At 44.2% G+C, this 13578-nt stretch overlaps 1 protein-coding gene across 1 annotated transcript in view; it reads left to right on the top strand.

Annotated features, from left to right (window-relative positions):
- MYO7A (myosin VIIA) overlaps window positions 1–13578 on the top strand; it is a 285017-nt gene that overhangs the window by 144834 nt on the left and 126605 nt on the right. The window contains exon 17 of the mRNA XM_077298716.1: window positions 674–730. Coding sequence (XP_077154831.1) covers window positions 674–730 — 57 coding nt within the window. The remainder of the gene's footprint in view (window positions 1–673; window positions 731–13578) is intronic.

The raw sequence follows: 13578 nt of genomic DNA, 5'->3' as shown, positions 1-13578 counted from the left end.
GGGATAATGACACTGACACTGGGGGTACAGGATAATGACACTGACACTGGGGGTACAGGATAATGACGCTGACACTGGGGGTACAGGATAATGACACTGACACTCGGGGTACAGGATAATGACGCTGACACTGGGGGTACAGGATAATGACACTGACACTGGGGGTACAGGATGATGACACTGACACTCGGGGTACAGGATAATGACACTGACACTCGGGGTACAGGATAATGACACTGACACTCGGGGTACAGGATAATGACACTGACACTCGGGGTACAGGATAATGACACTGACACTGGGGGTACAGGATAATGACACTAACACTGGGGTACAGGATAATGACACTGACACTCGGGGTACAGGATAATGACACTGACACTGGGGGTACAGGATAATGACACTGACACACGGGGTACAGGATAATGACACTGACACTCGGGGTACAGGACAATGGCCGGCACAGTTATTCTAGATATTTACAGTTTCGGGTGTTGCTTGTTGCTGTGCACACAGGGACATTGTGTAACAATAATCCGCTGATTAGATAACCTTGTCCTTACTCCACGTCGCCCTCCGGGTGACACTTATGTCTTCACAACTGCTAATCGCCTTATACTGACCAGTCTTCTGTCTGTTTCTCTGTCTTCTCCGCTTTGCCCCTGTCCTGTAGTTTCTCTGTGGCTATTTCAGCAGTTCTTTTGGCCAATCATCTACCCTTCCTGCAAAGGTAAAGAAAGGTCTCTGCTCCTCTCTCCCCCGGTCACTTGTACTGTGAAGCATTCGTTCCTCTGTATCTGTATTATTATGTCATTTGTAGTGATTCTCTTTGAGCGATGACATTAAAATGACCCGTCACATGACAACATAATACATGACAATAAAATGTAACACTACATAATACAGCACTACATAATACAGCACTACATAATACAAGGACTACATAATACAAGGACTACATAATACAGCACTACATAATACAAGGACTACATAATACAGCAGTACATTATACAGCACTACATAATACAGCACTACATACTACAGCACTACATAATACAAGGACTACATAATACAGCACTACTTAATACAGGACAATATAATGTAACACTACATTGTACAGCACTACACAAAACAGGACAATATAATACAGCACTACATTATACAGAACAACATAATACAGGATATTAGAATGTAACACTACATAATGCAGCAGGACATAATAAAGCAGAACATAATAGGGACAAGCTGAGGCTAAGGGACAGAATTGGCGCATTTAATGGATGCACGATTTTGGGGGCAGCTGATGGCTGGTCTTATTAGGCTGGGAAGGGACCAACATCCATGGACCTTCTCAGCCTATTAATATCAGGCTGTCTGCTTTGCTTTATCTGCTTATTAAAAATAGGAGGGACCCCTTGTCATTTGTTGGGGGTCCCCCATTTTTAATAACCAGCAAAGGCAAAACAGACAGCTGGGGGCTTCTCTTAATAAGCTGGTAAGCTCCATGGATATTGGCCCTATTACAGCATAATAAGACCAGCTCACAGCTGTCTGCTTTCCCTTGGCTGGATATTAAAATCAGGGGGGACGTCTTTTTAATTTATTTATTTATTAACCAGTACAGTAAATTATACATGCAAGGCACTGTTCCACTCCTCCATTTTGTCCTCTGACTCCTCTCTCAAGATTATTATTTTTTATATTTGTTTATTCTATGTTATTTTAAGTAACTTCCGTAGCCCCATTTGTTTGCAGGGCAATTATTCTGCTCTGAATTCCATTTTGCTTCCCTTTGCAGCCCCCTAGCCATTACTATGTCCATTTTACAGCCATTTTAGTGTATCAATGTTTGGGTCCCCAATGACTTACAGTGGTAGTGATTGCCCCCTTCCTGATTTGCTATTCTTTTGCAAGTTTATCACACTTAAATGTTTCAGATCACCAAACAAATGTAAATATTAGACAAAGATAACACAAGTAATCACAAAATGCAGTTTTTAAATGAAGGTCTTTATTATTAAGGGAAAAAGAAATCCAAACCTACAGGGCTCTGAAAAATGTATTACCCCCTAAACCTAATAACTGGTTGGGCCGCCCTTAGCAGCAACAGCGGCAAGCAAGTGTATGAGATAATTGGCAATGAGTCTTTTACAACGCTCTGGAGGGATTTTTGCCACTCATCTTTGCAGAGTTGTAATTCAGCCACATTGGAGGGTTTCTGATCATGAGCCGCCTTTTTAGGGTCATTACAGCATCTCAATCTGATTAAGGTCATGAATTTGACTAGGCCACTTTAAAGCCTTAACTTTGTTTTTCAAGCCATTCAGATGTACTTGCTGGTGTGTTTTGGATCATGGTTCTGCTGCACACAAGTGCTGTTCAGCTTGAGGTCACGAACAGATGGCCGGACATTCTCTTTCGGGATTTTTTGGTAAACAGCAGAAATCAGGTCTCCATTTACCATAGCATGTCTTCAAGGTCCTGAAGCAGCAAAGCAGCCCCAGACCATTACACTACCGCCACCATATTTTACTGTGGGTATGATGTTATTTTCTGAAATGCTGTGTTACTTCTACGCCAGATGTAATGGGACATACACCTTCAAAAAAGTTCAACTTTTGTTTTGTCAGTCCACAGAGGGGACCATCAAGATGTTTTCTGGCAAAACTGAGATGATCCTTTATGTTCTTATTGCTCAGCAGTGGTTTTCATCTTGGAGCTCTGCCATGCAGGCCATTTTTGCCCAGTCTCTTTCTTATGGTGGAGTCATGAATACTGACCTTAACTGAGACAAGTGAGACCTGCAGTTGTTTGGTTGTGGGGTATTTTGCGACCTCTTGGATGAGTCGCCGCTGCACTCTTGGGGGAATTTTGGTCAGCCGGCCACTCAATGGAAGGTTCACCACTGTTACATGTCTTCGCCATTTGTGGATAATGGTTCTCACTGTGGTTCGCTGGACTCCCAAAGCTTTAGAAATAGCTTTATAACCTTTTTGTCATGATTCCACCCCTCAGTTTGTCTGGGATGCAGTTCCTGACAGCTCAGCTGTTCAATCGGGCGTTGTCAGTGTGTTCATTGACAGCTCGACTATCAAATCTGAGACTGTGAGGCGTCGACTGTCTCCAAATGTTCATTATCCCTGGTGATTGCCATGCTACTTAACTGAGCAGTTTCTCCCAGACCTCTGACAGACGTACATTCAGCAAGTGAGGTTTGTGCTTCCTGCGCCTTGAGTTCTGTATGCTTGATCTTTTGTTTCCTGACCTTGGACTTTGTTCTGACCATCCAGCTGTTTAACCCCTTCTGCTCTAATCCGTTATGCTCCTGGTATTCTGACCTTGGAACGTTACCCGACTACACTTTTGTCTCTTCCTTTTGTTTATGATGTAACCTCCTGGCTTCTGACCTTGGACTCCTAGATCATTCTGACTCACGGCTTGGCCGTGAGAAGTTACTAGCGTCACACTTTTCCAGACTGATAGATCTCAATTACTTTGTTTCTCATTTGTTCCAGAATTTCTTGGTTCACTGCATGATGTCGAGCTTTTGAGGGTCTTTTGGTCTACTTAATTTTGTCAGGCAGGTCCTATTTAAGTGATTTCTTCATTGACAACAGATGTGGCAGTATTCAGGCTAGGGTCTGGCTAGGGAATTTTAACTCAGCTTCCCAAATATGTAATAAACCACAGTTACCCGTATTTTTCGGACTATAAGACACACCGGACCATAAGACGCACCCCTAATTTGGGGTGAAAATTGCAGAAAAAAAGATTTTTTATAAGATGGGGGTCTGTCTTATTGTCCAAATTTACAGTATCTTACCTGAGGGCTGTCGGTACAGAGCAGGGTCACAGGAGGCATGGTGTCGGCAGAGGTGCGTTGATGCGGTGGGCGATATGGCATGCACCTGAGCAGGGTCCCTTCCTGTTTAGCTGGGCAACGCCACGGCCTGGTGTCCATGGGGGGTTGCAGCAGTGCTGTGGCGGCGGCAGAGGTGCGGGGCTAATGAGGCGCAGTGAGCGGTATGGCGTGAGCAGGGTCCCTTCCAAAGGTGAGGTGACGCAGCCGCCCGGTATCCAAGGTAAGCAGCAGAGCCGGGTGAATCATGGCTTTATCGGTGGCGGCGGCCATCTTCCTGAGGCCGCGCGTGCGCAGATGAAGTGCTCTGCTTCCCGGGGCTTCAGGAAAATGGCTGCAGGAGGCCGCTCATGCCCAGATGGAGATCGCGGCGGCCATTTTCCTGAAGCCGAGTTCGCAGATTTAGATCTCGGCTTCAGGAAAATGGCCGCCGCAATCTCCATCTGCGCACGTGTGGCCTCCCGTAGCCATTTTCCTGAAGCCCCGAGAAGCAGAGCACTCCATCTGCACGCGCGCGGCCTCAGGAAGATGGCTGCTGCCACCGATAAAGCCATGATTCACCCGGCTCTGCTGCTTACCTTGGATACCGGGCCACTGCGTCACCTCACCTGTGGAAGGGACCCCGTTCACACCATACCGCTCACTTCTCCTCATCATCCCCGCACCTCTGCCGCCGCCACACCACTGCTGGTAAGCCTGCATTCCAACTATAAGACGCACCCCCCATTTTCCTCACATTTTTTGGGGGGAAAAAGTGCGTCTTATAGTGCAAAAAATACGATAATTTATGTATTGAAGTGGAGGAAATCACTTTTTCACACAGGGCCCTGAAGGTTTGGGTTTATTTTTCCCTTAATAAGGACCTTCATTTAAAAACTTCAATTTGTGCTTACTTGTGTAATCTTTGTCTAAGATTTACATTTGTTTAAATATTTTTTAAAAGATTATTATTATTACATTTTTTTGGTGATCTGAAACATTAAAATGTGACAAACATATAGAGATCCCCAACTGCAGATGCCGCAGATAGAACTCCCTCACTAGGCAATCGTTCATGTAGGTCTATAGCATCTACCCAGAAGTTATCCTCCAGACCGAAACCCTTCTACTTAACAAGAAACTGTAGTTGCCGTTGACACGTCTGGAATTTAAAACATGTTCCACCTCATGCTGTTTGTCCACTTCCAAGTCTACCTTAATACTGTCCTGAGAACCCAATATCCTTTCAAACTTTTTAAGAATCGAAACATGGAAGGAATTATTAATCCTTCATTCCAACGGCAGTTGAAGCTTTGGTCAAATCGAAAAGCATCACCAAATTATCAAATAGAACCCTCGGGAGTATTGAAGGCAGCCTTCCACTCATCACCTTGGTGAACACATATCAGGTTATATGCCCCTCTCAGATCTAGTTTAGAAAACAACTTGGCCCATGCTAGTTGAGTAAACAGATCAGAAATAAAAGGTAACGAGTATGGGTTGCGTACAGTAATTTTATTAATCTCTCTAAAATCCAAACTAGGACACAAATCTCCATCTTCTTTCTTAATTAAAAAAAATCCTATAGCGACTGGTCAGGTGGAAGGCCTTATTTGACCCTTGAAGAGACTCTTTTGAACCTACTCATTCAAGGCATCGCTTTCTGGAAGAGAGAGATTAAACAGACGAGATTTAGGCAATTTGGCATCTGGGATAAATTCAATCGTACAATCATGTGACCTATGCGGGAAAAGAACTTCACATTCAGTCTCAGAAAAAACATTCTTAAAATCCTGAATAAAATCTGGAAGAAAAGATCTCACGGATGCCAGAGATTTAGACAAACAATTGGAAAATAAAAATTCCCCAAAGACTTAACCTTATGACTTTCCCAATTGATGGAAGGATTGTGTTTCACCAACCAGGGCATACCCAACACAACTTTAGCTGGTAAGGAAGGAAACACCATGAATGAGATAGACTCTACCCATGCTCAATAGCAAAATCATGGTCAATGAGAACTAAGGCGGAACCTTGAGAGATGACTTCAAACTGTTAGGATCAGTATCCTTACATTTTAATATTTTTTATATCCTCTTTACCCTGTCATTGAAACATTGTATTTGAAACATTGAATTATTACATGACCAATTCGATCACAGACTAGTATAAACAGAAATGAGCAGGTGTTTTATGTACAACTCACTCCTTGGACTCTCCGCCGGCCCCAAATTGCATGGGTTCACCTGCCTCAATAGGAGGAGAGGGAGTAAACACAGAAACAGTCCCAAATGTGTTTTTATCTCTAAGACGTTGGTCAAGATGCATCACCAGAGCCATGGCCTCATCCAGGGACAATGGAGATTTACTATAGACCATCATATCCTGTGTTTTACTTGACTTGAGAGTTCCTGGCAGAATTGACTGCAGAGAGCTGGTTCATTCAATGACGTCTCCACTGCCCAATGTCTGAACTGAGAGCAGTAGTCCTCCACTTTATGATTTTCCTGAACCAACCTACAGATCATTGATTCAGCAAAAGTAATTTTATCTGGGTCATCATAAATGAGTCCCAAGGAGGAGAAAAAAGCATCAGCAGAGGAAAACACTGGAGAATCCTCAGGCAAAGAAAATGCCAAGCCTGAGGGTCTCCAGGAAAAAACAAACAAAACAATACCCACATGTTGACTCTCTCCCCCTGGACAAAATAGGATGGAGACGAAAAAACAATTTACATGAAGCAAAAAAGATGGAAAACCTAATTCGTCCCGATCGAAATAGCCCTGTAATTTTACCTTAAGCTTAGATCACTGATTAGGGTGGTGTAGAACCTGCGGAGCAGTGGAAAATTCAAGCTGTTGTTGCTGGTTGATGTCTGCCACTTCCAAAAGACAAAGTTCACAATTACGTGGTCAGGGCATCTATGAGGATTTCTCGGTACACAACAAATAGAATGGGCTGGTGATAGTGATGTGACTGCCAAAGCAAATTCACGCGGGTAGAGCATAAAAACCAGAAAGACAAATACCTGAACCTTACAGGTCTCTGTTCAGACTAGGAAAAGCCCTTCTCTGACCCTGGTCTGTCTCTGCCTGACCGCGGAGGTTGACACTCTAAGGTGACGCAATGGCGCCCCAATTCGACAGCGGCTTACCGTGAATGTCCTTAGCAGCTCCTAGGATCTCTAGAGTGGCATTTCCCTAAGGAGAAAAGGAATCACACAGAAAATAACTGCAACCAACACAAACTACAGCACAGTGAATGAATCCAACAAAGATTATCACTAGCATGAAACACCAGTAGGTGAAGGTATTTAAAGCTGCACCCAAAAGGTGATAGGACAGACAAACAGTGTAAATGAAAAACACCTGTTACCCACAACAACAAAAACAAATATAACAAAACTAAAACATCCTAAGAGATGGAAAGAGATGCCGAACACAGAATCGAGGGTTCAAATCCAGAAGCATGACAACTACATAATGCAACACTACAGCACAACATAATACAGCACAACATAAAACAACACTACACAATACAGTATAACATAATACAACACTACATAATACAGCACTACATAATGTAACACTACAGCACTACACAATACAGCACTACATAATATAGCCCAACATAATACAACACTACACAATACAGTATAACATAATACAACACTACATAATACAGTGCAACATAATGCAACACTACATAATACAGCACAACATTATACAGCACAAAATAATACACTACATAATACAGCACTACATAATACAACACTACATTATACGACAATACATAATACAGCACATTATACAGCACTACATAATACAGCACTACATAATACGACACCACAGAATACGACACTACATAGTACAGCACAACATAATATGATACCACAGAACACGACACTGCATAATACAGCAGACACTACATAATACAGCACTGCATAATACACTACATAATACAACACAATATAATACAACACTACATAATACAACACCACAGAATACGACACCACAGAATACAGCACAGAGGATATGTGAAAGAATGAAATAAAATTAACAAGCCGCACACTTACTGGTAATGGTGTAGTTGCGGTGGAGGTGCTGGCGCTGGGTTAAGCTGAGCAGGATCACCAGCGTTCCGGACATCCAGGGGTAGGCGGACCAAGAAGCAGCGTGGGGCGGCAGGGACACCTGTGAGTGTGGGGAGTGTCCTCCCTAGTCGGTGCCCGGCTGCCGCGCACCTGGAACGCCGCTGGCCAGCGCACGTGGGCCGGAAGAGAACCGCTACAGAGCGGTAAACAGAGGGGACGGCCTAATCTGGGTGACGTCACCTAGATAGTAAGGAAAGGAGTAGAGGTCCGTCCACACCATTACCAGTAAGTGTGCGGCTTGTTAATTTTATTTCATTCTTTCACATATCCTCTACACATTTATATCTCCTCTGAGACTTCTGTCCCACTGACAGATTACGGTAATAGGAGGCATCTTGCTGGCTTTGTGTATATTCACATATGAACATTCAATTACTCTGTATGACACTTCTATTGTGCTACTGCTGACAAATTTGTCACTGACCACCAATACTTTTAATCAGGTTACTCCCTCTGGTTACCCATTTTTTTCATTATTTCAGTTTCATGTTCACCTCCTTATCTCATTTTATTGTTTTCATATCTAGTTAGCGCGGTGTCCTTATTTATTTATTTTGAACTTCTTCGTTATCCCATGACAGATTGAGCACAGTAGCTGTCTAGGCACCTGCAGCTTTCTAGTGCATCCCCCTGGGAGCGCCGGTGTGTTTCTTTCTTTGTGAACTTGTAAACATAACAGTTTTACTGAAAGAGGTAACGGGGTCCAGTGTCTCTCTTAAAGGCAAAGTTCACAGTATATTGTGCATATGGAAGTAATGGTTCTCTCCTCAGGAGACAAGCGAGGTTATGGCCTCAGGGCAGTTGGAGCAGAGCTCTCTTCACTTGCTATTAGAGGAAATGCTATGCACAGTCCAAGAAATATTACACTGATGGAGGGAACTTCACAGACAGGCTCTCCGTAGAAACACACTAAAGTGTGGAAATACTTCGAGCCTACTGTTCTCTATCATAGGGGGAAGGTTAAACAAAGTCAGTGGCATGGCAGCCACATGGATCTGGGCCTGGCTAGAAGCAAACAGGATAACCAGCATGCAGGAGAGCACAAGTGCAGCTTTATTTCTCCTGACAGGATGAGACTTCACTCCTTTGTGGAGGAGATTATGTGGAGAAAGATGTCCCCTCAGTGTGGACTTGCATGGAGAAGTATGATGGGAGCAGTAGTGTTTGCTCCCTCAGGCAGCTTGAACTGCCCAGAATTGGAATTTACCTCAGGACGTGAGAGAGTCCTGAGCTGGGATTTACCTCAGGAAGTCTGTGAGCCCTGAGCTGGAATTTACCTTAGGAACTGTGAGAGTCCTGAGCTGGGAGGCTCCTCTCAGCCATTTCTTCTATGGCAGCTTTTTGTGAGGACAATAATCACTTAACTTTCATATACACACATTGGCCAGTAGATGGCAACACAGCACATTTATGAGTCGTCGGTATACAATGCAATGTATTACATTTTCTAACTCACAGCGCCCAAACTAATTCTGACACCCTGGAACAAATCTACTGTAACATGACAACTGCCTCATTCAGCAGCAATAGAACGGGTACCGGGATACCACAACAACATAATACAACACTACATAATACAGCACTACAGAATACAACACTACAGTATTAATACAGCACTACATATTACGACATATTAAACTTTGTCTTCTGATGTCATCTCTAACCCATCAATGCGAGAATGAAACTTGTGCTCCTCGTTCTCCTATTTCTTCCCTGTCCTCTAGGATGTGGCCAGAGGAAGTGACTGGAGTGCCAGGTCTTGAAGGTGCCCTGTGTCTCCACTGAAGATTGCCCAATGTAATACATGATAATATCCCCAAAAATAATATTATGCAGTGTGTAAAGTGATCCTCCATCAACAGTAACAAGTCCCACATCACTGTATCATGTCTCGATTTGCAGAACCTGACTAACACGAATCTCATGTCAAGGTCTGTATTGTACCGATGTAGCAGCCACCAACATGTCCATTGCCCCTCGCTATAATAACACCACAGCATGACTCGGTGCTCCGCACCAGCTCAGGATTTCTCATTCACTTTGCACCACTGATAGTCACAAACCTGGGCGGTCACCATGAGTGTAAACCCACTGCCAACAGGTAAGGCAGTGATAAGGAGGAACCAGTGCTCCGCATACAAGAATGACTATTTCTGTATGTCTCATTCATTACTGATAGAGTGAATGTTGCTGAGCGGCCCCGGCTGTCCTCAGTGCCTGTGTTTTTTTCCTGTTTTCCTTTTCCGGAATTCAATTTTATTGCATCTCTGTGATAATAATTCTTTTAGCAGTGCTTTTGAAGACACAACATTTGGCCATAAAAGGGGTTGTCCAGGCCTTGCATATTGATGGCATGTCCTTAGCATAGGTCACCAGAACTATTTTGGTGGGAGTTTAACACCCAGCACCCAGCTGTGTGCCATATGATTGGGAGCAAACTGGATCAGCACAGCTCTGTACACCTTGGGCCACTCCACCATAGTGACAATGGTCAAGGCAGGGTGGATTGTTAGTGCCTTCTTGACACATGTTAAGTTATTTGGCTTGCATATGTAGCGCTATCATATTCCACAGTGCTTTACAGATATTGTTATCTCCGTCCCCATTGGGGCTCACTCTTTGGAGAGTGGGAGGAAACCTGACGTTGACGTAAACACAAAGAGACCATGAAGACTCTTTCCAGCTGTTATCTTTGGTGGGATTTGAACCAAAGCAACAGTGTTAATCTCTGAACCACATGCCCATCTAGTGTGATAGAGAAAATAGGAAACTGTGAGGAGGGGAAGGAGGGAGATGCAGCTGCCCTGCTTCTCCCTTGCTGAGTGTGCGGTGGTTGCATGCTGTGATAGGGCGATATTCTAAAATTAAGTAGAAGTAACCGCTAGTATTTTGATTTTCGCTGTAGAAACTCATTTTTCTATGGGCCTCTATGCTTTTCCCCCCAGATCCATAAAACTTTAGTTTAGACTGCTTCTCTCGGGATTAGTTAATATATATATGTATAAACTTCCTTCTCACCCCCCCCCCCCATTGGGGTGGTCTTTGTTGTCCTTTCTCATTTTCTCATTCTTGGGTCCTCTACCAGAGGCCTGGGAGTTTGAGGGTTCTGAGCAGGATCTTAGTTGTTCCCAGCATGGCGCTTTTCTGAACAGAGAGCTCAGACGTTGCCCATGTGATCTGTTGTAGCCATTTTCCCAACTTAGGGGTCACTGCTCCAAGTGCTCCTATCACCACTGGAATCACTGTTATCTTCACCTTCCACATCTTCTCCAGTTCTCCTTTGAGGCCCTGGTATTTCTCCAGCTTCTTATATTCCTTCTTGCTGATGTTGCTGTCACTTGGCACTGCCACATCTACCGTATTTTTCGGACTATAAGATGCACCGGACCATAAGACGAACCCCAAATTTTCAGATGGAAAATGGGGGAAAAAAATTAATGCGTCAAATGGGGGTCCGTCTTACAGTCCTGAATTCAGCTTACCTTGAGGGGATCAGCAGCACTGGTGGAGTGGAGTCACAGGGGGTGTTTTGGTGGTCCGGCGATGATATGACCCAGACTGGTGTGGCAGGTTCAGTGGTGCAGGGGCTCCAACAACATTTTGTGAAAGCCCGGAGCCCCCCGCACTTCCATAGCTGCGATGCGGTGGTATCCAGGAAATCCCATCCCAAAGCTGGTGCTGCAGGTTCGGCGGTTCTCGGTGGTGCGGGGGCTCCGGTGACATTTTGTGAAAGCCCGGAGCCCCCCGCATTTCCATTGCCTCGATGCTGTGGCCTCTGGGAAAATGGCCGCCAGAGGCGGCGCATGCGCAGATTGAGATCTCGGCAAAGAGATCTTGTCCTGAGATCTCAGGAGATGAGATCTTGTTGCTGAGATCTCAACCTAATGTCGCGAGAGCCCCCGCACCACCGAGCACCACCGAACCTGCCACACCTTTCGCATCGGGATGGGAGTGAGATCATCATCCTGCAGCTTGGACCACAGGAAGAATCACCCGACTCCTGCTGCCACCTTGCTAATTGTAAGTTCGGTATATTGCCACTATAAAACGCACCCCTGTTTTCTCCCACATTTTTTGGGGAAAAAAGTGCATCTTATAGTCTGAAAAATACAGCATTTTCATTGCTGTCTTCTGGTCCTTGTCTACTATCACAATGTCTGGTTGGTTAGCCAACACCTGCTTACCCATCTGGATCTTGAAGTCCCACAGGATTTTAGTCCTTTCATTCTCCACCACTTTTTCTCGGGTCTCCCACCTGGACTTAGCCCATATGTTGTGCAGATATTCCTGTATACAATTCCCGCTACTTGGTTGTGGCGTTCGATATATGCTGTTCTTGCATTTTGCATCCTGCCACTATGTGCTGGACAGCTTCTTTTTTTTTTCCTTTAAATGTTTATTTTATTTTCAAAGATAACACATAACAACACAAACATAAAATATTCCAATACAAATTATAATTACAACACAAAAAAAATAAATAAATAAAAATATATATATATATATACAGTGGGGCAAAAAAGTATTTAGTCAGTCAGCAATAGTGCAAGTTCCACCACTTAAAAAGATGAGAGGCGTCTGTAATTTACATCATAGGTAGACCTCAACTATGGGAGACAAACTGAGAAAAAAAAATCCAGAAAATCACATTGTCTGTTTTTTTATCATTTTATTTGCATATTATGGTGGAAAATAAGTATTTGGTCAGAAACAAAATTTCATCTCAATACTTTGTAATATATCCTTTGTTGGCAATGACAGAGGTCAAACGTTTTCTGTAAGTCTTCACAAGGTTGCCACACACTGTTGTTGGTATGTTGGCCCATTCCTCCATGCAGATCTCCTCTAGAGCAGTGATGTTTTTGGCTTTCGCTTGGCAACACGGACTTTCAACTCCCTCCAAAGGTTTTCTATAGGGTTGAGATCTGGAGACTGGCTAGGCCACTCCAGGACCTTGAAATGCTTCTTACGAAGCCACTCCTTCGTTGCCCTGGCGGTGTGCTTTGGATCATTGTCATGTTGAAAGACCCAGCCACGTTTCATCTTCAATGCCCTTGCTGATGGAAGGAGGTTTGCACTCAAAATCTCACGATACATGGCCCCATTCATTCTTTCTTGTACCCGGATCAGTCGTCCTGGCCCCTTTGCAGAGAAACAGCCCCAAAGCATGATGTTTCCACCACCATGCTTTACAGTAGGTATGGTGTTTGATGGATGCAACTCAGTATTCTTTTTCCTCCAAACACGACAAGTTGTGTTTCTACCAAACAGTTCCAGTTTGGTTTCATCAGACCATTGGACATTCTCCCAAAACTCCTCTGGATCATCCAAATGCTCTCTAGCAAACTTCAGACGGGCCCGGACATGTACTGGCTTAAGCAGTGGGACACGTCTGGCACTGCAGGATCTGAGTCCATGGTGGCGTAGTGTGTTACTTATGGTAGGCCTTGTTACATTGGTCCCAGCTCTCTGCAGTTCATTCACTAGGTCCCCCCGCGTGGTTCTGGGATTTTTGCTCACCGTTCTTGTGATCATTCTGACCCCACGGGGTGGGATTTTGCGTGGAGCCCCAGATCGAGGGAGATTA

The sequence above is a fragment of the Ranitomeya variabilis genome, chromosome 3 (genome assembly GCF_051348905.1).
Source record: "Ranitomeya variabilis isolate aRanVar5 chromosome 3, aRanVar5.hap1, whole genome shotgun sequence".
In the NCBI taxonomy this organism is placed as follows: domain Eukaryota; kingdom Metazoa; phylum Chordata; class Amphibia; order Anura; family Dendrobatidae; genus Ranitomeya; species Ranitomeya variabilis.
Note: the sequence above shows the minus strand (reverse complement) of the source record. Positions and strands in the feature narration are given on the sequence as shown.